Below are 27,454 nucleotides of genomic sequence, written 5' to 3'. Positions count from 1 at the left end.
CCTATCATTCACAATTATGCAATTATGAGAGACAAGAACACACAGGGTTTTTTTTTAGGATTTTTTTTTAAAAATAAAACTGACTAAAAAATACAAATACAACAATATATAACAATAGTAATACAAATAGGGTACCACTTAAAGGGGAACTGCACTTTTTTTAAATTTTGCCTATTGTTCACAATTATGAGAGACAAGAACATACGTCTTCTAAAAAATATATATATATTTATTTATTAATTCGATAGGGGAATCATAATAGAGGTACTGAAAAACCGACACTTTTTTCCATCCCCCCCAAAAATGAAATTAACTGACTAAAAAAAATAAATAAATACAAAAATAATAACAATAATAATAAAAATAGGGTACCACTTAAAGGGGAACTGCCCTTTTTCGGGTTTTTTTGCCTATCGTTCACAATTATGAGAGACAAGAACACACGCCTTTTTGGGGATTTTTTATTTATTTTTTAATAATATTTATTTATTCATTTGATAGGGAAATCATAATACAGATCCTGAGAAACAGACACTTTTTTTCCCTCCCCCCCAACAATTGTATTTTAGAAAATACAATAATTACAAAAAAATGATAGAAAAGCAGATAGAAAATTAAACAAACTGACTAAAAAAATAATAATAATAAAAATTAAAAAAATAATAAAAATAGGGTACCACTTAAAGAGGAACTGCCCGTTTTCGTTTTTTTTTACTATAGTTCACAATTATGAGAGACAAGAACACATGTCTTTTTTTTTTTGTATTTTTTAAATTTGTATAATATGTATTTATTCATTTGATAGGGGAATCATAATACATGTACTGAGAAACAGACACTCCCCCAGCTCACCATTTTGCTATTATCAGCTCTGTCTCATAATTCTCAATTATAAAAAAAATGTTGGTATTAATTATTCATTTAAAATAAATGTATGCCCTCTTCATAAGCAAAGCGTTACTATAAAGTGCTATCAGAGATTAAACATACAGTAATAATATAGTTTGTTGACATAGTCCTAAACAATAAAACAATTTAAAAAAACAAAAAAACATCACCTTCTAGGCAAACAAAGGTGAAATAAAGTTGCCAGGAAAAGTTAAGGCAGACTTTTGATGAAGTCATGTCGTCTATCATATACTTGATGTTTAAAGAGGCGGCGTGCAAGGCAAGAAACGTTTCAATTAAAGGGGCGGCACGTTTCTATCAGGGGGTTATTTAATCCCAGCACCCACAGGCCTACTTAAAAGACTCCAAACTATACGATATAGTAAAGACACTGTATTTGTCTGTGTCATTTACTGGTTTTCCTTTTGCTTTAAAATGCTTGGTTAGCATGTTTCCCAAGTGGTTCCGCCTCACTCATATTTAAATACTGGTTGATGAGTAAATTGACAAGCATTAAAGCAGTCAGACCACATTGAAATGAGTTTTATTTTAAGTTACTCTTCTTTTAAGTGTTTCCTGTGACATAATGTGTCATTTAATTTACTCTTTTATTCCATCCCAGAGTGAAGAATTCCACATTTATACCCAGTACTGCACCAACTACCCCAGGTAAGATTCATTTGTATTTCAAAACATTGTTTTTCTATAATAAATAATAAAAAATTGAAATGTTGCCACCAGGTAAGTTGTTTAGTTTAGTTTATTAAGGATCCCCATTAGTCTACACCGCAGTGGAGACTATTCTTCCTGGGGTCCAGGCAAAAAACATCACACAATCACAAAACAAAAGATTAAAATGCAGTACAACATGATCAAATAATAAAATGTTGTAATACAAAAATAGCAACAACAAAGAACCAAAAAAATAATAACTTCGAGTTTACATAATATTGTTGTATTAACTGTACAGGCAATGTGTGTTTTTTAGTGAAGTCAAATGATTTGTTTTTTTAATTAGATTATTCACACTTTTGAATTTGGATTGATCATGATTAATCAACTTAAAAAAGAACACAAACGCAATTTATGGTAAAAAAAATGTTTTATGTTTTACTAAAATGCGTATCTTATTTCTGTTCAAAACTTGCTATCAGTATTACAAAACCCAAAACCAGTGAAGTTGTCACTGTATGTAATTCGTAAATAAAAACAGAATACAATGATTTGTAAATCCTTTTCAACTTCTATTCAATTGAATAAACTGCAAAGACAAGATATTTAATGTTCGAACTGAGAAACATAAATTTCTGGGTGTTGTTGATAAATGGTTTTCGCTCTGCATAGAGTTTTAACTTGCACTTACAGATGTAGCGACAAACTGTAGTTACTGACAGTGGTTTTCTGAAGTGTTCCTGAGCCCATGTGGTGATATCCTTTACACACCGATGTTGGTTTTTGATGCAGCGATCGAAGGTCAAGGGCATTCAATGTTGGTTTTCAGCCTTGCTGCTTACGTGCAGTGATTTTTTTCTCTCTGTTCTGCATTGCTTCTGGTTAATTTTGCCTACCGTATGTTTTAGTCCCTAAGGCGTACCAGATAATAAGGCTCAATGTCGATGAGCGGGTCTATTCGGGTCTAGTTTCATACACAAGGGTCATTGGCTTATTTGATGCATTAAAGGGGTCGTATTATGATTTTTTCCCTACATTAAAAACACTTCTTTGTGGTCTACATAACATGTAATGGTGGTTCTTTGGTCAGAATGTTGCAGAGATTATGTTTTACAGATCATCTTCATGCCGCTTTCTGACCGTTTCTTCAGGATGCGCTGGTTTTTGGGCGGTTCTTACTGTATTTACGTGGCCCCACCAACAGTGTCTTCTCCCTGTCATGTTTTATTGTAATTTATAGCGCTTCCATAGCGAGACTACTGACAAATTAGGTTCGACCTAATGTGTATTAGAATTGACAACAGCGAAGGATGAATGCCCCACAACAAGAGGTTAGAGAACATTTTTGTAAAAATCTTGCACATTTCAGTCCCTTTTGATGACCTCGCAAGGAACTCTACAGTAGCTTTTATCCTTTTCGCCATTTGAACGATTCGTACAGCCAAAAACAACACAAGCGTAGGGCATTTTTCTTCTAGAAAGGCGAAATGGCGCTTTGTACCCATTGAGAACAAACGCTGGCTTGACCACCACACATATTGAATGAGCGGGACTTGAGCCGGACATGACAACAGTAAAATCCAAGCAATAGTCTGAAAAATACAGTATTTGTTGTTATTCAATTTTTTCAATTTAAATTCAATGGATTTTATTTGGTCATCAGTTCATGTAAACAGTACACTTCAAGTGCGTAGCAGATAAATAAATACAAGTATTGGTTTACATTTCCTGACCAAAATGGTAAAAGCTGAATCTAAAAGCTCATTGTGCCGACCCTTTACACACTCACTTTGTACATGTCAAATAGAGAAAAAAGAAAAAAAAAAGAAATTGTTCTTGAGATAAATAAACACAGGAAAGGACTCTAGAGTCTCTGTCAAAATCATAGTACTTGATCACATGCATTGTTAAGCATGTAAATACATGCATTTACCAATATATACATATGTATGTATGTATATATATATATATATATATATATATATATATATATATATATATATATATATATATATATATATATATATATATATATATATTGTATGTATATATATATATATATATATATATATATATATATATATATATATATATATATATATAAATACTATATTGCCTTGACTCACATATGAACTTGAAGTGCCATCCCATTCCTAACCCATAGGGTTCAATATGATGTGGGTCCACCTTTTGCAGCTATTACAACTTCAACTCTTCTGGGAAGGCTGTCCACAAGGTTGCGGAGTGTGTGTTATAGCAATTTTCGACCATTCTTCTAAAAGCGCATTGGTGAGGTCACACACTGATGTTGGTCGAGAAGGCCTGGCTCTCAATCTCCGTTCTAATTCATCCCAAAGGTGTTCTATTGGGTTCAGGTCAGGACTCTGTGCAGGCCAGTCAAGTTCATCCACACCAGACTCTGTCATCCATCTGATTCTGACCATTTGGATGGGTGGCCAAATACTTTAGGCAATATAGTGTATATACAGATACAAATCTACACATGCCACATACGATTGTTCAAATGCACAATTGTATTTGATTTGTATTTCATATTGTTTATTCAGCATTTTTTTTTTTTATTTACCGATATATTATTGAAGCGTTTAAATTACTATTCAGTTTGCATGTCACAAAGTTCTGTACACTCAACATTTTCCCCCCAAAATTGTAGGTTTTCTATTTTATTAAGTGCTTTAAAGACACCGTTTAAAAAAAAAAAAATTACAGAAGAGGCAGTTGGAATGTAGACAATACCTTTCCCTACTGAGCTGGCTACATAAATAACTTTAATGGCACATTTTTCCTAGATGATCACCAAGTGGTGTTTGACTTTAAGGGCATTGAAATAGACAGCTTTCACTGTATATTAATTTTTTTCAACTGTGCAACAATATAATCCTGTCGTCTTTGTCGCCCTGATCTCATCTCCACGTTTATTCCCAGCGTCTCAAGTAACACGACTGTGTATGACCGTCAATGTGTTAGCTTCTTTCTAAGGAGTCAGATTGTCTGCTTGCAGTTGCGCCTCGGGGTCTATCTCATTCCCTTCCTTTTTTCTCTTTCATTCTTTTATTTGCTGCTTATTGACAGACTTACAGCACCCGTTGATGACAGACGGGGTATTACGTTATCAGACCTACTTCTTCTAATGTTTTATTCTTCTCCCAATGGGCAAGTGGTCCGATGGGACCCCAGTATGGAATAACGTCACATTGTGCGATGCAAGTGGGAAATGTGAGGCTTTTTTTATGCCAATGAGATAAAGCACATCCAACCGATCCAACTTTTTTCACTTCCCATACAATACCAATATTGTCGCCTTGAGTGTTGTCCGATACCGATATTAACCTGATTCTATATCAGCAAGAACCTTAGTACATACTTTTATTATTTTGTATTGTGCAATGTAGCGTTGTCCCAATACCAATATGTTGGTACCGGTACCAAAATGTATTTCGATACTTTTCAATACGTTTCTAAATAAAGGGAATCACAAAAAAAAGGCATTATTGGCTTTATTTTAACAAAAAATCTTAGGGTACATTGAACATATGTTTATTATTGCAAGTTCGTCCTTAAATAAAATAGTAAACATACTAGACAACTTGGCTTTTAGTAGTATGTAAACAAACAAAAGGCTCCTAATTAGTCTGCTGACGTATGCAGTAACATATTGTGTCATTTATCATTCTATTATTTTGTCAAAATTATAAAGGAAAAGCTGTAAAAAAAAAAGAATTATTAATTATTATTAATTATAATTTAATGTTAATATCTGCTTATTTTCTGCTTCAACATGTTCTATCTACACTTCTGTTAAATGTAATAATCACTTATTCTTCTGTTGTTTGGATAGTTTACATTAATTTTGGATGATACCACAAATTTAGGTATCGGTCTGATACCAAGTAGTTACAGGATCATACAATGGTCATAATTTAAGTCCTCATGTGTCCAGGGACGTATTTCCTGAGTTTATAAACATAATATGAATTAAAAAAAAAAAAAAAAAGATTTAGTGATGCTAAAAAATATCGATATAATCATAGTAGTATCGACTAGATACGCTCCTGTACTTGGTATCATTACAGTGGATGTCAGGTGCAGATCCATCCATGGCATTTATTTACATTCAGGCGCGCTAGCTTTTATTAGCGGTGACGCCGGTGAGCTATTGTATCCTCCTACGGTGTGTAGTAAAGCATGTTTAGCTATTCCTCGTCCTGCAGGGATGATACTTGTAAGAAACTTACTTTATTTGTCGCCATGGCGGCGAAGATGAGTGATATAGAAGTAGCTAAAACACTGATGACTGCGGATTGATGTTTGCTAGGGCTGCGAATCTTTGGGTGTCCCACGATTCGATTCAATATCGGTTCTTGGGGTCACGATTCGATTATAAATCAAATTTTTGGATTCAACGCGATTCTCGTTTCAAAAATGATATTTTTCTGATTCAAAACAATTCTCTATTCATTCAATACATAGGATTTCAGCAGGATCTACCCCAGTCTGCTGACATGCAAGCAGAGTAGTAGATTTTTGTAAAAAGCTTTTATAATTGTAAAGGACAATGTTTTATCAACTGATTGCAATAATGTAAATTCGTTTTAACTATTAAATGAACCAAAAATATGACTTATTTTATCTTTGTGAAAATATTGGACACAGTGTGTTGTCAAGCTTATGAGATGCGATGCAAGTGTAAGCCACTGTGACACTATTGTTCATTTTCATTTTTTTAATTCATTTTTTTTATAAATGTCTAATGATAATGTCAATGAGGGATTTTTAATCACTGCTATGTTGAAATTGTTACTAATATTGATACTGTTGTTGATAATATTCATTTTTGTTTCACTACTTTTGGTTTGTTCTGTGTCGTGTTTGTGTCTCCTCTCAATTGCTCTGTTTATTGCAGTTCTGAGTGTTGCTGGGTCGGGTTTGGTTTTGGAATTGGATTGCATTGTTATGGTATTGCTGTGTATTGTTTTGTTGGATTGATTAATAAAAAATTAAAAAAATTGATTTTTGAAAAATGAGAATCGATACTGAATCATACAACGTGAAAATGGCGATTTGAATCTGTGTTGGCCTTGCGATGAGGTGGCGACTTGTCCAGGGTGTACCCCGCCTTCCGCCCGATTGTAGCTGAGATAAGCTCCAGCGCCCCCGTGACCCCGAAGGGAATAAGCGGTAGAAAATGGATGGATGGATGGAATTCGAATCGATTTTTCCCCACACCCCTAATGTTTGCTGCTAGCTAGCTAGCCATGTCTTAAAGCACCTCTTCCTGGGGGCATTTCCGTGTTATAACTTCACCTTTACCGTTAGTTTTTAAGCCAAAATGCGTCCGTTCTCCCTTTTCTGTCTACACACTGTGTCTGCTTGTAAGTACTCCGTGATTGTTCACTGCCGAACATGCTCTTCTGCTCGCAAAACCAGCAATGTCATGACGTGACGACGCGCCGTCATGCCCGTTAAAAAAAATGTAAATAAAAAATTGGGAACCCATCCATCCATCCATTTTCTACCACTTCTCCCTTTCGGGGTCACGGGGGGTGCTGGAGCCTATCTTAGCTGCATTCGGGCGGTAGGCGGGGTACACCCTGGACAAGTCGCCACCTCATCACATAGTCAACACAGATAGACAGAACCGGTACTTTTAAAACAGAGTACAGTGTTTGATTCATTAGTACCGCGATAATACACTAGTACCGGTATACCGTACAACCCTACTGCAATATTGTTCATTTAAGGACACTTTATACATATGAATAGCTTGTGTGCTATTGTGTGCTTAGCTGTTGAAAAGCTGCTAGGTCCTAGTAGTCTAAAGCCTACCAACTGGTTGTCCAGCTTTGCACAAGTAAATATCGTATCGAAGAGTTTTAGATGTAAGCCGATAGAATCTGATACAATTTTTTTATTTATTTTTTTGCTGATAATGGACCGATATCAATATCAGGTCGATACACTCTGACTGTACATGCATGTAAAGGACTACTTTCAACACTTTAGGCCCTTTTCCTTCCACATCTACACTACAGATGGTGACCCCAGTTTAGGTCACACAGGACAAACACACCCAGACGTATAGGAGACGCTCACGTGCATGAAAATGCACACACACACACACACACACGCACACACACACACCCACACACATTGAGGCTGCAGATGTATCGAGGTCATGCCGGGCTCTAGGGTCGGGTTTCCTCCAAGAACAATGTGGAGCTTGTGTCGAACTGCACTGGAATTTAGACATACACACAAACACACACATAGACATTTTGGGCCACTTATAAGGGCCTGTCATTATACTACATACAGTCCCTATACATCAGGAAGAACATTTGCAGGAAGTCACAGTTGTCGTCGTCACGGCGTGTCATTGCTGGTTTTACGAGCAGAGGAGCATGTTCGGCAGCGCACAATCACGGAGTACTTACAAGCAGACACAGTGTGTAGACAGAAAAGGGAGAACGGACGCATTATGGCTTAAAAACTGACCATAAAGGTGAAATTATAACACTGAAACGCCCTCAGGAAGAGGTGCTTTAAGACATGGCTAGCTAGTTAGCAGCTAAAATCCATCCGCAGTTGGCAGTGTTTTAGCTACTTCTAATCACTAATCCTCGCCTCCATGGCGACAAATAAAGTACGTTTCTTAAAAGTATATTATCACTGGAAGACGAGGAATAGCTAAACATGCTTCACTACACACTGTAGCTCACTGGCGTCACAATGTAAACAAACACCATCGGTGGATCTGCACCTGACATCCACTGTAATGATACCAAGTACAGGAGCGTATCTAGTCGATACTACTATGATTACATCGATATTTATTAGCATCACAAAATCTTTTTTTTATTTTTTTTTTTATTTATAGTATGGGGTATCGGACTGTCTGATTGTGGCGGTCCGCTCCCTGTATGATCAGTGCCAGAGTTTGGTCAGCATTGCCGGCAGTAAGTCGGACACGTTTCCAGTGAGGGTTGGACTCTGCCAAGGCTGCCCTTTGTCACCGATTCTGTTATAAATAAATGATAAATGGGTTATACTTGTATAACGCTTTTCTACCTTCAAGGTACTCAAAGCGCTTTGACAGTATTTCCACATTCACCCATTCACACACACATTCACACACTGATGGCGGGAGCTGCCATGCAAGGCGCTAACCAGCAGCCATCAGGAACAAGGGTGAAGTGTCTTGCCCAAGGACACAACGGACGTGACTAGGATGGTAGAAGGTGGGGATTGAACCCCAGTAACCAGCAACCCTGCGATTGCTGGCACGGCCACTCTACCAACTTCGCCACGCCGTCCCCTGTTCATAACTTTTATGGACAGAATTCCTAGGCGCAGTCAAGGCGTTGAGGGGACCTGGTTTGGTGGCTGCAGGATTAGGTCTCTGCTTTTTGCAGATGATGTGGTCCTGATGGCTTCATCTGGCCAGGATCTTCAGCTCTCACTGGATCGGTTCGCAGCTGAGTGTGAAGCGACTGGGATGAGAATCAGCACTTCCGAGTCCGAGTCCATGGTTCTCGCCCGGAAAAGGGTGGAGTGCCATCTCCGGGTTGCGGAGGAGACCCTGCCCCAAGTGGAGGAGTTCAAGTACCTTGGAGTCTTGTTCACGAGTGAGGGAAGAGTGGATCGTGAGATCGACAGGCGAATCGGTGCGGCGTCTTCAGTAATGCGGACGCTGTATCGATCCGTTGTGGTGAAGAAGGAGCTGAGCCGGAAGGCAAAGCTCTTAATTTACCGGTCGATCTACGTTCCCATCCTCACCTATGGTCATGAGCTTTGGGTTATGACCGAAAGGACAAGATCACGGGTACAAGCGGCCGAAATGAGTTTCCTCCGCCGGGTGGCGGGGCTCTCCCTTAGAGATAGGGTGAGAAGCTCTGCCATCCGGGGGGAGCTCAAAGTAAAGCCGCTGCTCCTCCACATCGAGAGGAGCCAGATGAGGTGGTTCGGGCATCTGGTCAGGATGCCACCCGAACGCCTCCCTAGGGAGGTGTTTAGGGCACGTCCGACCAGTAGGAGGCCACGGGGAAGACCCAGGACACGTTGGGAAGACTATGTCTCCCGGCTGGCCTGGGAACGCCTCAGGATCCCCCGGAAGAGCTGGACGAAGTGGCTGGGGAGAGGGAAGTCTGGGTTTCCCTGCTTAGGCTGGTGCCCCCGCGACCCGACCTCGGATAAGCGGAAGAAGATGGATGGATGGATGGATGTTTATAAACTCAAGAAATACATCCCTGGACACGAGAACTTAAATTATGACCAATGTTTGATCCTGTAACTACTTGGTATCGGATTGATACCCAAATTTGTGGTATCATCCAAAACGAATGTAAAGTATCCAAACAACAGAATAATAATTGATTATTACATTTTAACAGAAGTGTAGATGTAAAAAAAAAAAAAAAAAAAACATGTTAAAAGAGAAAGTAAGCAGATATTAACAGTAAATGAAAACAAACCAGAATATTGTATACTGCTTGTCCTTAATCATTTTGGAAAAATAATAGAATGATAATTAGCTGCTGCATATGTCAGCAGCTAAATTAGGAGCCTTTGTTTGCTTACTTACTACTAAAAGATAAGTTGTCTAGTATGTTCACTATTTTGTTTAAGGATAAAATTGCAATAAGGAACATATGTTTAATGTACTGTAAGAGTTTTTGTTAAAATAAAGCCAATAATGCCATTTTTTGTGGTCCCCTTTATTTAGTAAAGTATCGAAAAGTATCAAAATACATTTTGCTACCGGTACCAAAATATTGGTATCGGGACAACCCCAGTAGGCAGGGTCGACTTGCAAATGAGACCCATAAGTGTAAGAAAACAAGATGTAAGAACTGGACAGAACATTTATCCATTCAGCTCAGTTAAATAGAACAACATAATTTAACAATTAACATTAAACAACACATTTGAAGACACACAAAAGCACCGTTAAGAATCCATTCCCACATATCGATTCTTAATGTGAAAGGTACCCATCCCTGCTACCAGTAGGCGTAGATCAGGGTTCGCATCTGTTGTACTATGGGGATGTGTTGCATAGTATGGTTAGTGCAATCATACTGCCGATACTGATACTGATACTACGATACTCTACAACGCCTGTGTTTTGACTCCGCAGGTCGGTGGCCGTGCTCACCGAGTGCATGAGGAACAAGGCGTTGGCCAAGTTTTTCCGCGAACGCCAGGAATCTCTGCGGCACTCCTTGCCCCTGGGCTCCTACCTGCTAAAGCCGGTGCAGAGGATCCTTAAGTACCATCTGCTGCTTCATGTACGTCCATCCCCAATGCTTCAAATGCATCAGAACTGTTTCCTCTTCTCTAGTGCTGGAGCCAAATGTTAAGGCATATGGCACTCGGTATGAATAGTCCCATGCTGCATGTGCTTTAAATAGAAGTGGAGGGAGCAATCTGCAAAATAAATGCACATACAGACGTGGTCTAAAGTTTACATACACTTGTAAAGAACATAATGTCATGGCTGTCTTGAGTTTACAATAATTTCTACAACTCTTATTTTTTTGTGATAGAGTAATTGGAGCACATACTTGTTGGTCAGAAAAAACATTCATGAAGTTTGGTTCTTTTATGAATTTATTATGGGTCTACGGAAAATGTGACCAAATGTGCTGGGTCTAAAGCAGGCCTGGGCAATTATTTTGACTCGGGGACCACATTTAGAGAAAAAAATGTGTCTGGGGGCCGGTACATCTATTTTTAGGAACACTAATACAAAACCTCACAATAATGTCTGATTGAATGCTTAAAAACGTTATGACAGACCGCCTTAAAAAACGTAATGGAAATTTTAAATTTTTCTATGAACGATAAAACACTGAATAATGACAAAATATGAACGTCACACCCCCTTTCGATCGACATATTTTACAATCAAGTGAAACGCAACAAACAGTAAAATTTGAACGCAAAGGGTACGTAATAAACCCACCTACAATCTGATATATCTGATATTTGCTGAATTTCCCCCAGGGATCAATAAAGTACTTTCTATTCTATTCTATTCTATATCTATTCACTAAGCTTTAGAACTTTGTTGTGAAAATCTCCTTCCGCGTCTGTGGAAACGCTTCCCGCCCACACTGCTTGGTGCCTCATCTGAGCTGCTGTGACGTAGATGACCATAGTAACTAATTAGATTACCATAGTAACGAGTATATCATCCATAAGCGCAGATTCCAACCATTGAAATACTTTGTATAGTTGAAGACTTACGGTCATTAGAAAACTTGACTGTACATCATAATGGCAGCTACAGTTTCCATCTTAAAGATCTAAAAAAATTATTTGGGAAAGTCCGGCGGGCCTGATTGAAAAGCTCAACGGGCCGCATTTGGTCCCCGGCCCTTAATTTGCCCAGGTCTGGTCTAAAGTATACATACAGCAATGTTAATATTTGGTCTCATGTCCCTTGGCAAATTTCACTGCAATACGGCAATTTTGGTAGCCACCCACAAGATTCCGGCAAGATTCTGGTTGATTTTTTTGACCACTCCTCTTGTCAAAATTGGTGCAGTTCAGCTAAATTTGTTGGTTTTCTGACATGGACTTGTTTCTTCAGCATTGTCCACTGCGTGTAACACCGCAGTGTATATGTTTATTTTACTTTTTATTCATAGCTGTATGTAGAAATGGCTGGTTGCATAGTTCTGCTCTTTTAATTTCTTTATGTCCTTTGTGTTTTTTGAAGTTTGATGTTTCCCTCTTACACACATGTAAGAGTGATGTGTGCTATGGCTATGAGTTGTTTTTTTCCCTTGGCCTCAGTCTGGACCACCTCTCCAGGGGCCCAGGCTTAGACCGATTTTTTATTTTCTCCACCCCCCCCCCCCCCCATTGTTTACCTGTATCTAACATTTTTTGTAAGGGGCGCCGGAAGTTGGCAGACCCGTCAGCGAACCTGTTCTGTCTCCCTGTAATGTTTGTCTGATCTTGAATGGGATTGTGCTGAAAATTTAGATTTCCCCTTGGGGATTATTAAAGTATTTCTGATTCTGATTCTGTTTAAGTCAGGATTTTGGGAAGGCCATTCTAAAACCTTAATTCTAGCCTGATTTAGCCATTCCTTTACCACGTTTGACATGTGTTGGGGTCATTGTCCTGTTGGAACACCCAACTGCGCCCAAGACCCAACCTCCGGGCTGATGATTTTAGGTTGTCCTGAAGAATTTGGAGGTAATCCTCCTTTTTCATTGTCCCATTTACTCTCTGTAAAGCACAAGTTCCATTGGCAGCAAAACAGGCCCAGAGCATAATACTACCACCACAATGCTTGACGGTAGGATGGTGTTCCTGGGATTAAAGGCCTCACCTTTTCTCCTCCAAACATATTGCTGGGTATTGTGGCCAAACAGCTCAATTTTTGTTTCATCTGACCACAGAACTTTCCTCCAGAAGGTCTTATCTTTGTCCATGGGATGTCAGATGAAACAAAAATTGAGTTGTAGAAATTATTGGACATTATGGTCTTTACAAGTGTATGTAAACTTTTGACCACAACTGTATATACCCCCTTACTTCCCTTGGTGCAAGCGTCTGGCTGACTTGAGTGGTTTGTGTGTTTGCAGGAGATAGCCAACCATATGGAGAAGGACACCGAGACGTTTGAGGTTGTACAGGAAGCCATAGACACCATGCAGAGAGTAGCTTGGCACATCAACGACATGAAGAGGAAGCACGAGCACGCTGTTAGGTTGCAGGTATGGCAAAGTGACTGTTCCACCAATTAAAACGGATCCTATCTTGCACATTTTTGGCAATCCCACACCCCATTCAGGTCTTTTTCAATGGGCCATTTTTTTTTGGTTCAGCAAACTGATTTGAGCTCAGGGTAGGACTGAAAAAAGTACAGTAAGGCTCCACTTTTCAAAATAGCTTGACCGCAGTGTTTTCGCCGGGCTAATGATGGCCTTGTACAAGGAAAACACATAAAATCTTGTTTCTTCTATCAGTCGGACACCAAAATTGGTCAGCTGAACTCAGGAATGTGTGCAGTGTTTGTAGAAATACTTGAAGGGTGGTTTGTCATTTTGCTTGTTACGGAAGAAAATGACAACCTTTAAAATCAGTACATTGTGATAGTCGTCCCTCGCTCGCCACATCGCACTTTTAAATTTGTGGCTTGTCAAGGTCACTATGTTTGTGTTTTTTCATGTCTACTGTGCACTTATAAAAGTACAAAAAAACACTTGGAAAGCCGTAAAAAGGTTTTTAATGCTCTAGCTATGAAAAATCATCTATAATTCCTATTTTGCAGAAATTCATTTACAAAACCCCAAACCAGTGAAGTTGGCACGTTGTGTAAATGGTAAATAAAAACAGAATACAATGATTTGCAAATCCTTTTCAACTTATATTCAATTGAATAGACTGCAAATACAAGATACTTAACATTCGAACTGTCATGTCTGTGTTCATGTTTTTGTTTGGCCATGTGCTGTTTTGTTTTTTGGACACTTCCTTAGTTCCTGGTTTCACTTCCTGGTTTTGTTTGTCACCATAGCAACCATTAGTTTCACCTGTTCCACGTTTGGACTCACACACACCTGTCTCACGTTTTCACAGTCATGTCATGCACCTGTTCACAGTTAGTCACGCACCTGTTTTCACTTTTCATGTCACTATATAGGCTTTTCTGTTTCCGTTGTTCGTGCTGGCGACATCACCCATTCATGCCATGTCCACAGTTCCTTGTCACGTTAGTTCTTGTTTCATCTCTTGTCACGTAAGTTTTGTTTGTTTAATGTTCATAGTTCTCCGCCATTGTGCGCGCCCTTTGTTTTCCTAGTCAAGTTTTTTACCTCCTCTGTGAGCGCCTTTTGTTTGTACCTTTTTGTTTGCGTTTATAGTATTAATTAAATATGTCTTTACCTGCTCGCCACGTCCGTTCCATTTCTTTTGCACCACGGGAGAGCAAACCACGCCATAGACCCAGTCCTGACAGTATGTCGCCAGCATAAAAGTTCTCCCGCAAGAAAATTGGGCGTTTTGGACGAGGCAGCGTGGGAGGTCCTCCACGCCATGGAGAAGGAAACGCTGCGCTACTCCTCCGTGGAGTACAGAGACTCCATTTGGTCCGAGGATGGCGCTGCGTCACCGCAGTCCCGGAAGCGCCGCTCCCGACGAAGGACGTCAGGGAGGGCTTCCACAAGCAGTGGAAAGGACGCATCGTTCCCGCAAGCTCCTCCCCCTCCGGGCGGAAACGAGCTGCAGCCAGCCCGGCTTCCCCAGGACGACGTCACGCCGCTGCCAGTGGGTGACGTCATGGATTTTTTTCCCCTGAACTCTTTTTCTTGTCAGCCACATCCAACCAAAGACTCTAAATCCATGATTAAATATTACCAAGACATGTTTTTAGAAATCAGATCCTGTCAATCAGTCACCCAATTTTCATGCCCCGCCCCCCAGGACTCATGCCACGCCCAAGTCAGAAATTTTTTTTTCAACCACAAAAGCCCAGGTGGGGGGGAACGAAAGACCTTTTGGACAATTTAGAGGGGAGGATTCTGCCCTCCTCCTGAACCCCCTCCGCCCACCCCAAAAGACGGTTCCAGACCGCGGGGAGCGCGTCTGGGATCCGCTCCTTGAGGGGGGGGCTAGGGCTGGGAATTGTTCAGGTGGGGTGGGTCAGCATCGTCACGCCAAGCCACAGCCTCCAGCACGACCACCACCACCTGTCTTTCGACCTGCCAAGCCACAGCCACCAGCACGACCCCCACCACCAGTCTTTCGTCACGCCAAGCCACAGCCTCCAGCACGACCACAACCACCTGTCTTTCGACCTGCCAAGCCACAGCCACCAGCACGACCCCCACCACCAGTCTTTCGTCACGCCAAGCCACAGCCTCCAGCACGACCCCCACCACCTGTCTTTCGACCTGCCAAGCCACAGCCACCAGCACGACCACCACCACCAGTTTTTCGACCATGCCAAGATCTACCTGCTCCACGCCAAGCGCCACCAGTACCTGCTCCACGCCAAGCGCCGCCAGTACCTGCTCCACGCCAAGCGCCGCCAGTCGCAGCCCCACGCCGCCAAGTGCCGCCAGTCGCAGCCCCACGCCGCCAAGTGCCGCCCGTGGCTGCCCCACGCCGCCAAGTGCCGCCCGTGGCTGCCCCACGCCGCCAAGTGCCGCCCGTGGCTGCCCCACGCCGCCAAGTGCCGCCCGTGGCTGCCCCACGCCGCCAAGTGCCGCCCGTGGCTGCCCCACGCCGCCAAGTGCCGCCCGTGGCTGCCCCACGCCGCCAAGTGCCGCCCGTGGCTGTCCCACGCCGCCAAGTGCCGCCCGTGGCTGCCCCACGCCAAGACCAAAGCCAAGACCAAGACCCGCCAAGTGACCAAGACCAAGACCCGCCAAGTGACCAAGACCAAGACCCGCCAAGGGACCAAGACCAAGAACCGCCAAGGGACCAAGACCAAGAACCGCCAAGGGACCAAGACCCGCCAAGTGACCAAGACCAAGACCCGCCAAGTGACCAAGACCAAGACCCGCCAAGTGACCAAGACCAAGACCCGCCAAGTGACCCAAACCAAGACCAAGTCCAAGCACAGCCACACCAAGACCAAGTCCAAGACCAACTACGCCAAGACCAAGACCAACCACGCCGAGTCCAAGACCAACCACACCAAGACCCAGACCCTCGCCAAGACCAAGACCAAGACCCATGCCAAGACCAAGACCCTTGTCAAGACCCGCCACGCCAAGCTTCGCCGCCTGACGCACCACGCCAAGCTTCGCCGCCTGACGCACCACGCCAAGCTTCGCCGCCTGCCACGACAACGCGCCCACCTCCTCGTCGGCCAAGGATGTGGCCTTTCCATGGGCGTCCGCCACGCCAGGTGCGCCGACCTCCTCGTCTGCCACGAATGTGGCCATTCCCAGGTCGCCCACCTCGTCAGGTTCAGCGGCGGTCTACCCGCCGCCGCCACCTGACTCTGCCCCGGTGGATTCGGGGACACCTGGTCTGGCGACCCACCGCCATGTCCCCCTCCCCCCCTCCCATGACTCTTGATCCTGTTTTTTGTTTTTGGACATCTGGGATCTGTCCGTAAGGGGGGGGTTCTGTCATGTCTGTGTTCATGTTTTTGTTTGGCCATGTGCTGTTTTGTTTTTTGGACACTTCCTTAGTTCCTGGTTTCACTTCCTGGTTTTGTTTGTCACCATAGCAACCATTAGTTTCACCTGTTCCACGTTTGGACTCACACACACCTGTCTCACGTTTTCACAGTCATGTCATGCACCTGTTCACAGTTAGTCACGCACCTGTTTTCACTTTTCATGTCACTATATAGGCTTTTCTGTTTCTGTTGTTCGTGCTGGCGACATCACCCATTCATGCCATGTCCACAGTTCCTTGTCACGTTAGTTCTTGTTTCATCTCTTGTCACGTAAGTTTTGTTTGTTTAATGTTCATAGTTCTCCGCCATTGTGCGCGCCCTTTGTTTTCCTAGTCAAGTTTTTTACCTCCTCTGTGAGCGCCTTTTGTTTGTACCTTTTTGTTTGCGTTTATAGTATTAATTAAATATGTCTTTACCTGCTCGCCACGTCCGTTCCATTTCTTTTGCACCACGGGAGAGCAAACCACGCCTAAGACCGAGTTATGACACGAACTGGTAAACGTTGTTTTTTATTGCAAATATTTGCTCTTTTGTAATTTGATGCCTGCAACAAAAAAGCTGGCATAAGTGGCAAAAAAGACTGAGAAAGTTGAGGAATGCTCATCAAACACTTATTTGGAATATCCCACAGGTGAACGGCTAATTGGGAACAGGTGGGTGCCATGATTGGGTATAAAAGCAGCTTCCATTAAATGCTAATAATTTATTTGATTGGGTTTTATCAAATAAATTTCCCCAAGAAATGCAACTTATACTCTAGTGCGACTTATATATGTTTTTTTCCTTCTTTATTATGCATTTTAATGTTTAATGTTAATGTGTGATATGGCTATGAGTTTTTTTTCCTTGACCTCAGTCTGGACCCCCTCCCTGGAGTCCAGTCTTTGACTGAATATTTAATTACTCTTCCCTCTCCCCAGTGTTCACCTGTTTCTCACCTTTTTTTTGTAAGGGGAGCCGGAAGTTGGCAGACCCGTCAGCGATCCTATTTCTGTCTCCCTGTAATGTTTGTCTGAACTTGAATGGGATTGTGCTGAAAATCTAAATTTTCCCCTCGGGGATTAATAAATTCCTTCTGATTCTAATAACAAAATAAAACCTGAAGAAAAAAAAACAAATAATTGTAACATAACCCTCCTTCTGATTACCATGTTTCTCTGTTGTCATTGCAGGAAATCCAGAGCTTGTTAACCAACTGGAAAGGCCCTGATCTGATTGGCTACGGCGAACTGGTCCTCGAAGGAACATTTCGACTGCAGCGAGCCAAAAACGAGAGAACTCTCTTCCTGTTTGATAAGCTCCTGCTGATCACAAAGAAGCGGGAAGAAACCTTCACGTACAAAGCTCACATCCTGGTGGGTGCCCCGAGTGACACGACGAAACGTGTTCTGAAGAGTATTTAAAAACTTCCACGTCTCGTTGCTTTTTCGCAGTGCTGCAACCTCATGCTGGTGGAAGTTATCCCAAAAGAGCCGCTGAGTTTCAGTGTGTTTCACTACAAGAATCCTAAACTACAGCACACAGTGCAGGTAATTAAACATAACCAAGCATAATATCAGTGTTGAGAGTGGAATTATCTCACGCTAATGACAGACATCTTGTTACAAAACTACTCAAACTGCAAAACCCAAAACCAGTGAAGTTGGCACGTTGTGTAAATGGTAAATAAAAACAGAATACAATGATATACAAATACTTTTCAACTTATATTCAATTGAATAGACTGCAAAGACAAGATACTTAACGTTCGAACTGGTAAACTTTGTTATTTTTGGCAAATATTAGCTCATTTGGAATTTGATGGCGGCAACATGTTTCAAAAAAGCTGGCACAAATGCAAAAAAGACTAAGAAAGTTAAGGAATGCTCATCAAACACTTATTAGGAACATCCCAATGGTGAACAGGCTAATTGGGAACATGTGGGTGCCATGATTCACAAACAAGGATGGGACAAGGGTCACCACTTTGTGAACAAATGTGTGAGAAAATTGTCCAACAGTTTAAGAACAACATTTACCAACGAGCTATTGCAAGGAATTTAGGGATTTCACCATCTACGGTCCGTAATATCATCAAAAGGTTCAGAGAATCTGGAGAAATCACTGCACGTAAGCGATGATATTACGGACCTTCGATCCCTCACGCGGTGCTGCATCAAAAACCGACATCTGTGTGTAAAGGATATCACCACATGGGCTCAGGAACACTTCTGAAAACCATTGTCAGTAACTACAGTTTGTCGCTACATCTGTAAGTGCAAGTTAAAACTCTACTATGCAAAGCCAAAGCCATTTATCAACAACACCCAGAAATGCAGCCGGCTTTGCTGAAACCGAGCTCATATAAGATGGACTGATGCAAAGTTGAAAAGTGTTCTGTGGTCTGACGAGTCCACAATTCAAATTGTTTTTGGAAACTGTGGACGTTGTAAGTTGAAAAGAATTTGCAAATCATTGTAGTCTGTTTTTATTTACCATTAACACAACTTGCCAACTGCACTGGTTTTGGGTTTTGTAAATATGTTCACCTGTGTTCTACAAGAAAGCACACTTTTAAATGGTTTATCCAAAACATCTCAGCTGTCTTTTTTGAAGTGTGCTATTATCTGCACTGTAATGTTTTTTTCTGCTGCCTGCAGGCTAAGTCCCAGCAAGATAAGCGCATGTGGATCTTACACCTGAAGAGGCTCATACTTGAAAATCATCCTGCTAAAATCCCTGCCAAAGTAAGGACACTCTGGTTGTGTTGCCTTTGTTCAAACATTTGTCAACTTTATCCTTAAATCATCTACCGTATTTTTTGGACTATAAGGCGCACTTAAAATCCTTTCATTTTCTCAAAACTCGACAGTGCGCCTTATAACCCGCCTAATGTACGGCATAATTTTGGTTATGCTTACCAACCTCGAAGCTATTTTATTTGGTAGATGGTGAAATGATAAGTGTGACCAGTAGATGGCAGTCACACATAAGAGATATGTGTACACTGCAATATAAGTCAAGTAAACAACACCAACATTGTATATGTTCCATTGAAAATATAGAACCTAACACATTGCGATCAAAAATCTATCAAAATGTTTTAGTACGACTTTGGTAAACTATGAAGCCGCACCGCTTGATGGATTGTACTGTGCTTCAACATACAAGTATTATTATGGTGTGTGTATAAGGTAAGACATATTATCTGGCGAAACCAACTTTTCTTACCTTCTGGTACCTGCTGATGATCTGTATTTAGGATCTGCATAAGTTTTGAAAATTTGCGCGTCTGCCATTGTAGTCTGTGCCGTAGTCGATAAGCTTCTTCTTTTTCTCTATCTTCTTGTTATGGGACATTCATCTTCCGCTTTTGTCATTTCTAATATAAAGTAGCGTAAAGTTCTAACTTATATCTGTCAATAGCCAATGTGCTAAAAACAGTAGTGAGTTTACATTATTCACCCAAGGAACATTAGTTATTAGAGGGTTCCGGTCTGACGGTTTTTCACGGGACACATATCTGGCCTTGTTGTTGCACTAGTGAGCCACGGATGAGGAGATGCTGCTCCACTTTTGATTGAAGTAAAGTCTGAACGTCATTAAAACAGTTACCTCCATCTTTTGACACTTCTTCCACTCCCGTCCTTGCACGCTACACCGCTACAACAAAGATGACGGAGAAAAGACGCTTTCGAAGGTGAGCCACGTAAATAAGACCACCCACAAAACGGCGCATCCTGAAGCGACTGTCAGAAAGCGACTTGAAGATGATCTGTAAAACATCATCTATGCAAAATGTTGACTAAAGAACCACCATTGCATGTTATGTAGACCACAAGGAAGTGTTTTCCATTCAGAAAAAAATCATAATATAATCCCTTTAATGCGCCTTATAATTCGGTGCGCCCTATGGGCCGAAAAATACGGTACTTTAATACATTTTCTGTTCAATTATTTTTGGGAGTTTTTCCTCAATTGTACATGCAACTATAATATGGAGAGTTAAGGCTGGGATTGTAGTGCCACCTAGCTGTCCAAATATGCTACATACCCCATTAATCTTACCCTCTGCCACTTTTTCTAGGCCAAACAAGCCATTCTGGAGATGGATGCAATGCGTAAGTAGAATTAAATAAATAAGTGACATGACAGTTTGGGACATAATTAGTTATTTTCCTGTGTTTTGTATCATTTCCTGTTCTCATGCTTCAACTTTCTCGTTTTTAGTGTTGGAGTTCCTTCTTAGTTCCTAAAGCAGGGATATCCAACTAAAACACCCAACACCAGTGAAGTTGGCACGTTGTGTAAATGGTAAATAAAAACAGAATACAATGATTTGCAAATCATTTTCAACCTATATTCAATTGAATAGACTGCAAAGACAAGATACTTAATGTTCGAACTGGAAGACGTTGTTATTTTTTGCAAATATTAGCTCATTTGGAATTTGATGCCTGCAACATGTTTCAAAAAAGCTGGCGCAAGTGGCAAAAAAGACTGAGAAAGTTTAGGAATGCTCATCCCACAGGTGAACAGGCTAATTAGGAACAGGTGGGTGCCATGATTGGGTATAAAAGCAGCTTCCATGCTCAGTCAATCACAAACAAGGATGGGGCGAGGGTCACCAGTTTGTGAACAAATGTGTGAGCAAATTGTACAACAGTTTAAGACAACATTTCTCAACAAGCTATTGCAAGGAATTTAGGGATTTCACCATCTACGGTCTGTTATATCATCAAAAGGTTCAGAGAATCTGGAGAAATCACTGCACATAAGCGATGATATTACGGACCTTCATCTCTCAGGCGATACTGCATCAAAAAGCGACATCAGTGTGTAAAGGATATCACCACATGGGCTCAGGAACACTTCAGAAAACCACTGTCAGTAACTACAGTTGGTCGCTACATCTGTAAGTGCAAGTTAAAACTCTACTATGCAAAGCGAAAGCCATTTATCAACAACACCCATAAACGCCGCCGGCTTTGCTGGGCCCGAGCTCATCTAAGATGGACTGATGCAAAGTGGAAAAGTATTCTGTGATCTGACAAGTCCACATTTCAAATTGTTTTTGGAAATTGTGGACCTTGTGTCTTACGGACCAAAGAGGAAAAGAACCATCCGTACTGTTATAGGCACAAAGTTCAAAAGCCAGCATCTGTGATAGTATGGGGGTGTATTAGTGCCCAAGGCATGGGTAACTTACACATCTGTGAAGGCACCATTAAGGCTGAAAGGTACATACAGGTTTTGGAGCAACATATGTTGCCATCCAAGAAACGTTATCATGGACGCCCCTGCTTATTTTAGCAAGACAATGCCAAGCCACATGTTACAACAGTGTGGCTTCATAGTAAAAGAGTGCGGGTACTAGACTGGCCTGCCTGTAGTCCAGACCTGTCTCCCATTGAAAATGTGTGGTGCATTATGAAGCCTAAAATGCCACAATGGAGACCCCGGACTGTTGAACAACTTAAGCTGCACATCAAGCAAGAATGGGAAAGAATTCCACCTGAAAAGCTTCAAAAATTGGTCTCCTCAGTTCCCAAACATTTACTGAGTGTTGTTAAAAGGAAAGGCCATGTAACACAGTGGTAAAAATGCCCCTGTGCCAACTTTTTTGCAATGTGTTGCTGCCATTAAATTCTAAGTTAATGATTATTTGCAAAAATTAATAAAGTTTCTCAGTTTGAACATTACATATCTTGTTTTTGCAGTCTATTCAATTGAATATGAGTTTAAAAGTATTTGCAAATCATTGTATTCTCTTTTTATTTACCATTTACACAATGTGCCATCTTCACTGGTTTTGGGTTTTATAAATCGTTTTGGGGGCCACGTTTCCGGAAAGCTAAAGACTGGGGTGTCGGACTTCTCCCTTTACTATTTATTTATATATTTACTAGTCATATTTTGTATATTTCGAAGAACCAGCGTCATCTACAGTAACATTTGATTTTTGATCTACTTTTTTTGCACTCACTGTTTTTAAGGACCTTCTGCAAAAAAGCTAGTCAAAGATCAAAATGACAGCACTCTAGTGTTTTTAAGAATCTACTGCAAAAAAAGTTTTTTAAACAGAACTAGCAAGCCACCAGTTGAGTAGCCCGAACGATGACTAAGAGAGGACCTAAAACGGTGCCTTGAGGAACACCACTTAAGAATTTGAACAAATGTGAACTGACTGCATCTGAAGTAAACAAGTTACAGCAACACCATAGTTGCATAAAACACATTATGAAAGATGTATGTAACTGCTAATAAAGGAGAGGACTTAAAGTGTGCCCTGGGGAATGCCTGAGTTATGTAAATCACAAGTTTGCACCCTAGTGTTATATGTCTGCTAGCAAGGTTAAAATGTCAGTGCAAGGTCAATGTGTTTGCAGGTACAAGTTTTAGTGTTTCTAGGAAATTTGCTGCAAAAATGTTTGTTTTCCAAGTTTTGAACTGAATCGTATATAATATATATAATATAGTGTCATTCTGGGGCCTGATTTTGCCCTCCGGGCCGCCAGTTAAATAGCCCTGCCTTATAGGCTTTGCTGCACCTCCCATTTTCTGTTCTGTTTCCCTCCAGCACACCTGTTTTCAATTGGCAGTTAGGTTCTTTGTGGTTCACTTGTAGAGTGCTGGATGCCTTGCTGCCAATGCATACTTTTCACTGGCCTGCTGCCTTTTGTTATTTTTTCGAATTTAATTAAACTCTTTTACCAGCACGTCGCCATCTATCTCTGCATCCTAGGGTTACAACAATCTCAACCATGCGGGAACCATGACAATATTATACAGTATGTTGTAATATATCCCCTCCGTCTTCCTCCAGACCATCCTGGATTTCATTTCAGCATCCCTGACGGTGACAAGAAGGATTCCCCACAGACAAAGGAGGGGCCATCCCCTCGCAGAGGACGCAGGAAAGGTAAGAATTGTCTTTTAATCATTCTTTTTTTACATCAAACCTGATGAACAAAAACACAAAATTATTCATTTGTGCCCTCAGAACCTCTTTCAAAATTACTGAAGAATGCCAGGCAGAATGCTGCCAACACTGATGGAGAAAAGGTTAGTCATAAAAAAGTGTATTTGATCCTGAATGAAGTATGCTCCAAAATAATGCACCTATTCAATTTACCATCCTGTAGTTGCTGAGTATGTGGTCTACTACAGCAGGCCTGGGCAATTATTTTGCCTTGGGGGCCAAATTTAGAGAAAAAAATGTGTCCGGGGGCCGGTATATCTATTTTTAGGAACACTAATACAAAACCTCACAATAATGTCTGATTGAATGCTAAAAACGTTGTGACAGACCGCCTTAAAAAAAACACAATGGAATTTTAAAATTTTTTACTGAATGAGACACCAAGAATGTACATGAAAATAAAGAATGTGGGATTTACAATATTAACTATGATCGACAACGTATGAACATCACACCCCCTCTCCATCGACATATTAGCAAAACGCAACAAAAATGCAACAAACACAGCAAAATATGAACGCGAAGGGTACAAAAAAACTCACCTACAATCTGATATATCTGAGACATCACTAAGCTTTAGAACTTTGTTGTAAAAATCTCCTTCTGCGTCTGTCCCTGACACCCGCATATCAGGCTGGCCTCTGTGGAAACGCTCCCCACCCACACCGCTTGGTGCCTCGTCTGAGCTGCTGTGACTTAGATTACCATAGTAACTAATTAGATTACCGTAGTAACTAATCAGATTACCATAGTAACTAATTAGATTACCATAGTAACTAGTATATCATGCAAAAGCACAGATTCCAACCATTGAAATACTTTGTATAGTTCAAGACTTACGGTCATTAGAAAACATCACTGCACATCAATAATGGCAGCTACAGTTTCCATATTAAAGATCTAAAAAAGTGATTTGGGAATGTCCGGCGGGCCAGATAGAAGAGCTTAACGGGCCGCATTTGGCCGCCGGGCCTTAATTTGCCATGTGACATTTTTTCGGCAAATTTTAATGACAGATTTGTGGCCTAAAAGAAACGGATACAAAGAGAATATCAATAAAAACTGTGCACCGTAATATAAAAACATTTTAAAAATGGTATTTAACAACTCAATTTAGTATATACAATAAAATACATCAGTTACGACTTCACTTAAGAACTAACACTGATTCTAAGACGCAGAGCTTTAAAAAGCATTAAGTTGTCTCGGGAGTCCTCTGGCGGTCAAACTGGGTAATTACAAGGACGTGACCAATGCTTGAGCAACGAGGTCCCAGTATCACATTTTAGAGCCTAAAAAATCAGGAAGATCATTAAAACAGATTGTATATGGTGTTATTGTGTGTTTACTGTGTCTATGTGTTTGTGTTTTTCTACCTGCCTTAGGAGAATAGATGCAAATTAGCTTTTGGGCTAACTCCAGCATATTTATGTTGAAGCTGTTTTCTTACTGACACATTAATTAGTAGGCACTGTCCTAATTCAAATAAATAAAATAAATAAGCATAAACATGAAATTAAACGGGCAGCACTTTGGAACAGTTATGATGATTTGTTACAGTTCAGTTGTTCCTATGTCCTGGAACAGCTGGATGTTGAATTTAACTCTGTTGTCACAGGGGTTTGCAACACTTCAGCTTCAGTTGGAGTTTAGGTGACATCTGACATTCCTCTTCACTCGATAATCTAGAAGAGACTGTCTGAACTTCCTGTTTTCTGAACTTCCTGTTTATGCACTTGTAGTTGATCTTATTTTTAGTATTGATTGTGATACCCACGTGACTTTATGGATGGGTTCAATGGGAAAGAGAGTGCCTCCTATGACCAGGTTGTTGTCTGCACAGGCGTCCGCAAAGATCTCTTCATTTTCGTTCATGGTGCAAATATCTTGCTTTCCCATTACAAAATGGTATCCGTTGTTGTCCATTTCTACCTTTGAATTCATGACGCCCATGAGCACAATGATGTCTCTTGCTGGTCTATTCTGTAGTATCTGTTGCAGTTGGTTGTAGAAGTTGTCCTTTGATTCGTCCTCGGCATTATTGGTGGGTGCATGCGTGTGCCTCACAATACGAAGGTCCTGGGTTCGGGGTATTTCTGTGTGGAGTTTACATGTTCTCCCTGTGACTGCGTGGGTTCCCTCCAGGTACTACGGCTTCCTCCCACCTCCAAAGACATGCACCTGGGGATAGGTTGATTGGCAACACTAAATTGGCCCTGTGATGAGTTGGTGACTTGTCCAGGGTGTACCCCGCCTTCCGCCTGAATCCAGCTGGGATAGGCTCTAGCACCCCCGCGACCCCGAAAGGGACAAGCAGTAGAAAATGGATGGATGGATGAAATTAACCTCTTAAGGCCCAAGCTGTTTGTTTACATGTTTTTTTTTATTTCTCTTTGCTATCTGGCCTTATTGGACCCTAATTAGAATAAAAACTAAAAATCATCTTTTGATATGATGTACTTAGTCCATAAGTACACAAACGTGTACTTCATGTGTAGTGACATGCTAATTTTTATTTTTTCCCAAATTCCATTGTATGTTATACTCTTCTGACACCACCAGACAGCAGTATACGTGTCCATATGTCGGTATAAGACCCCAATTCAGTAGTGTACACAATTTTGGAAATAAGAGCTAAAAGGTACTGTCCACGCATATGGCCACTAAGGCCTTTAGAGGTAAATAAATAAATATAAACCAGGGTTATGAATGGGATTGTGCTGAAAATCTCGTTTTCCCCTCAGGGAGTGATAAAGTATTTCTGATTCTGATTCTGAAACACGGTGTGAGCCTTTTAGCATAAATTGAAAATAAACTTATATTTTCATCATTTTAGCTCAAGGGCCGCATGAAAGAAAATCTGTTCCCACGTGGTCCGGACTGGTAAAATCATGGCATAATAACTTTTTAAAAAAGACAACTTCAGATTATTTTCTTAGTTTTACTTGGGCCAAAAATAGAACAAGTACATTCTGAAAATGTAAATACTACAAATAATTCCATTTAGTTTAATAAATATTTTACAGTTTGCTGTCCATGTTTGTTGTATTTTTCCTTGTTTTCTTAAGCTACGAGCTTTTCTGGCTATGTCTGCGTTTTTCTTTGTTAAATGTTCATTTATGTACACGTCTGTTCCTTTCAGCTTCCTCCCTTGTTTTAGTAATGCGGTTTTATGTTTCCTATTGACAAATCTCATTATTATTACTGGTGCCGAATTATCTTTCTTCTTATGGAGTGGGTGGCAAGCTAAATATATATTTTAATTATAATTAAACATGGTGTCAGTTATCAAAACGACACCGAAGCTTTGTGATATGGCTTTAGTGAACAGAGCCTGCCAGGACTTAAGACCTCATTTTAATTCTTCCACCTTCTGTAGCCTTTGTTTCGTGTCCATATTCTTGTCTTTGTGTTTCTTAGACGTTTCATAGTGCCTTCTTAGATTATATTCTTTCATTACAGCCACACTTTCTCCACACACAAGACACACAGGTTTGCCTTTTACCTCCGTGGACATGTACTCTGCCTCCCACCTGGCTTGAAACCCCTGTTTTCACCATCCACCTTCCGTTTAGCCATTATTGGAGAGGGGGGTTGCTGAAAGTTGACATCTGCCCTGAATGCTGATGAATAATGAAGCCGAGGCCCACTTGCAGTGAATTCGCGGGCTACCGTTGCATTGTGGGGAATGGAGTATTGGTGCCTGCAAAACAGCAGCAGGTGGCTGTGGCCTGCGGGCCGGTTCTAATACTAATCAAATA

General features: G+C 41.0%; 1 protein-coding gene across 2 annotated transcripts in view; it reads left to right on the top strand.

The window, feature by feature from the left end:
• Nucleotides 1-27,454, top strand: part of LOC133640559 (pleckstrin homology domain-containing family G member 1-like) — a 62,973-nt gene that overhangs the window by 29,455 nt on the left and 6,064 nt on the right. For both annotated transcript variants that reach the window (XM_062034041.1, XM_062034042.1), the window contains 9 exons: nucleotides 1,511-1,557; nucleotides 10,718-10,868; nucleotides 13,182-13,313; nucleotides 17,905-18,087; nucleotides 18,166-18,261; nucleotides 19,372-19,458; nucleotides 20,799-20,832; nucleotides 23,538-23,633; nucleotides 23,715-23,776. In XM_062034041.1, coding sequence (XP_061890025.1) covers nucleotides 1,511-1,557; nucleotides 10,718-10,868; nucleotides 13,182-13,313; nucleotides 17,905-18,087; nucleotides 18,166-18,261; nucleotides 19,372-19,458; nucleotides 20,799-20,832; nucleotides 23,538-23,633; nucleotides 23,715-23,776 — 888 coding nt within the window. The remainder of the gene's footprint in view (nucleotides 1-1,510; nucleotides 1,558-10,717; nucleotides 10,869-13,181; nucleotides 13,314-17,904; nucleotides 18,088-18,165; nucleotides 18,262-19,371; nucleotides 19,459-20,798; nucleotides 20,833-23,537; nucleotides 23,634-23,714; nucleotides 23,777-27,454) is intronic.

Source organism: Entelurus aequoreus, linkage group LG23 (genome assembly GCF_033978785.1).
Source record: "Entelurus aequoreus isolate RoL-2023_Sb linkage group LG23, RoL_Eaeq_v1.1, whole genome shotgun sequence".
Taxonomy (NCBI): domain Eukaryota; kingdom Metazoa; phylum Chordata; class Actinopteri; order Syngnathiformes; family Syngnathidae; genus Entelurus; species Entelurus aequoreus.
The sequence above is the reverse complement of the archived record's forward strand: the minus strand, read 5'-3'. Positions and strand labels throughout refer to the sequence as shown.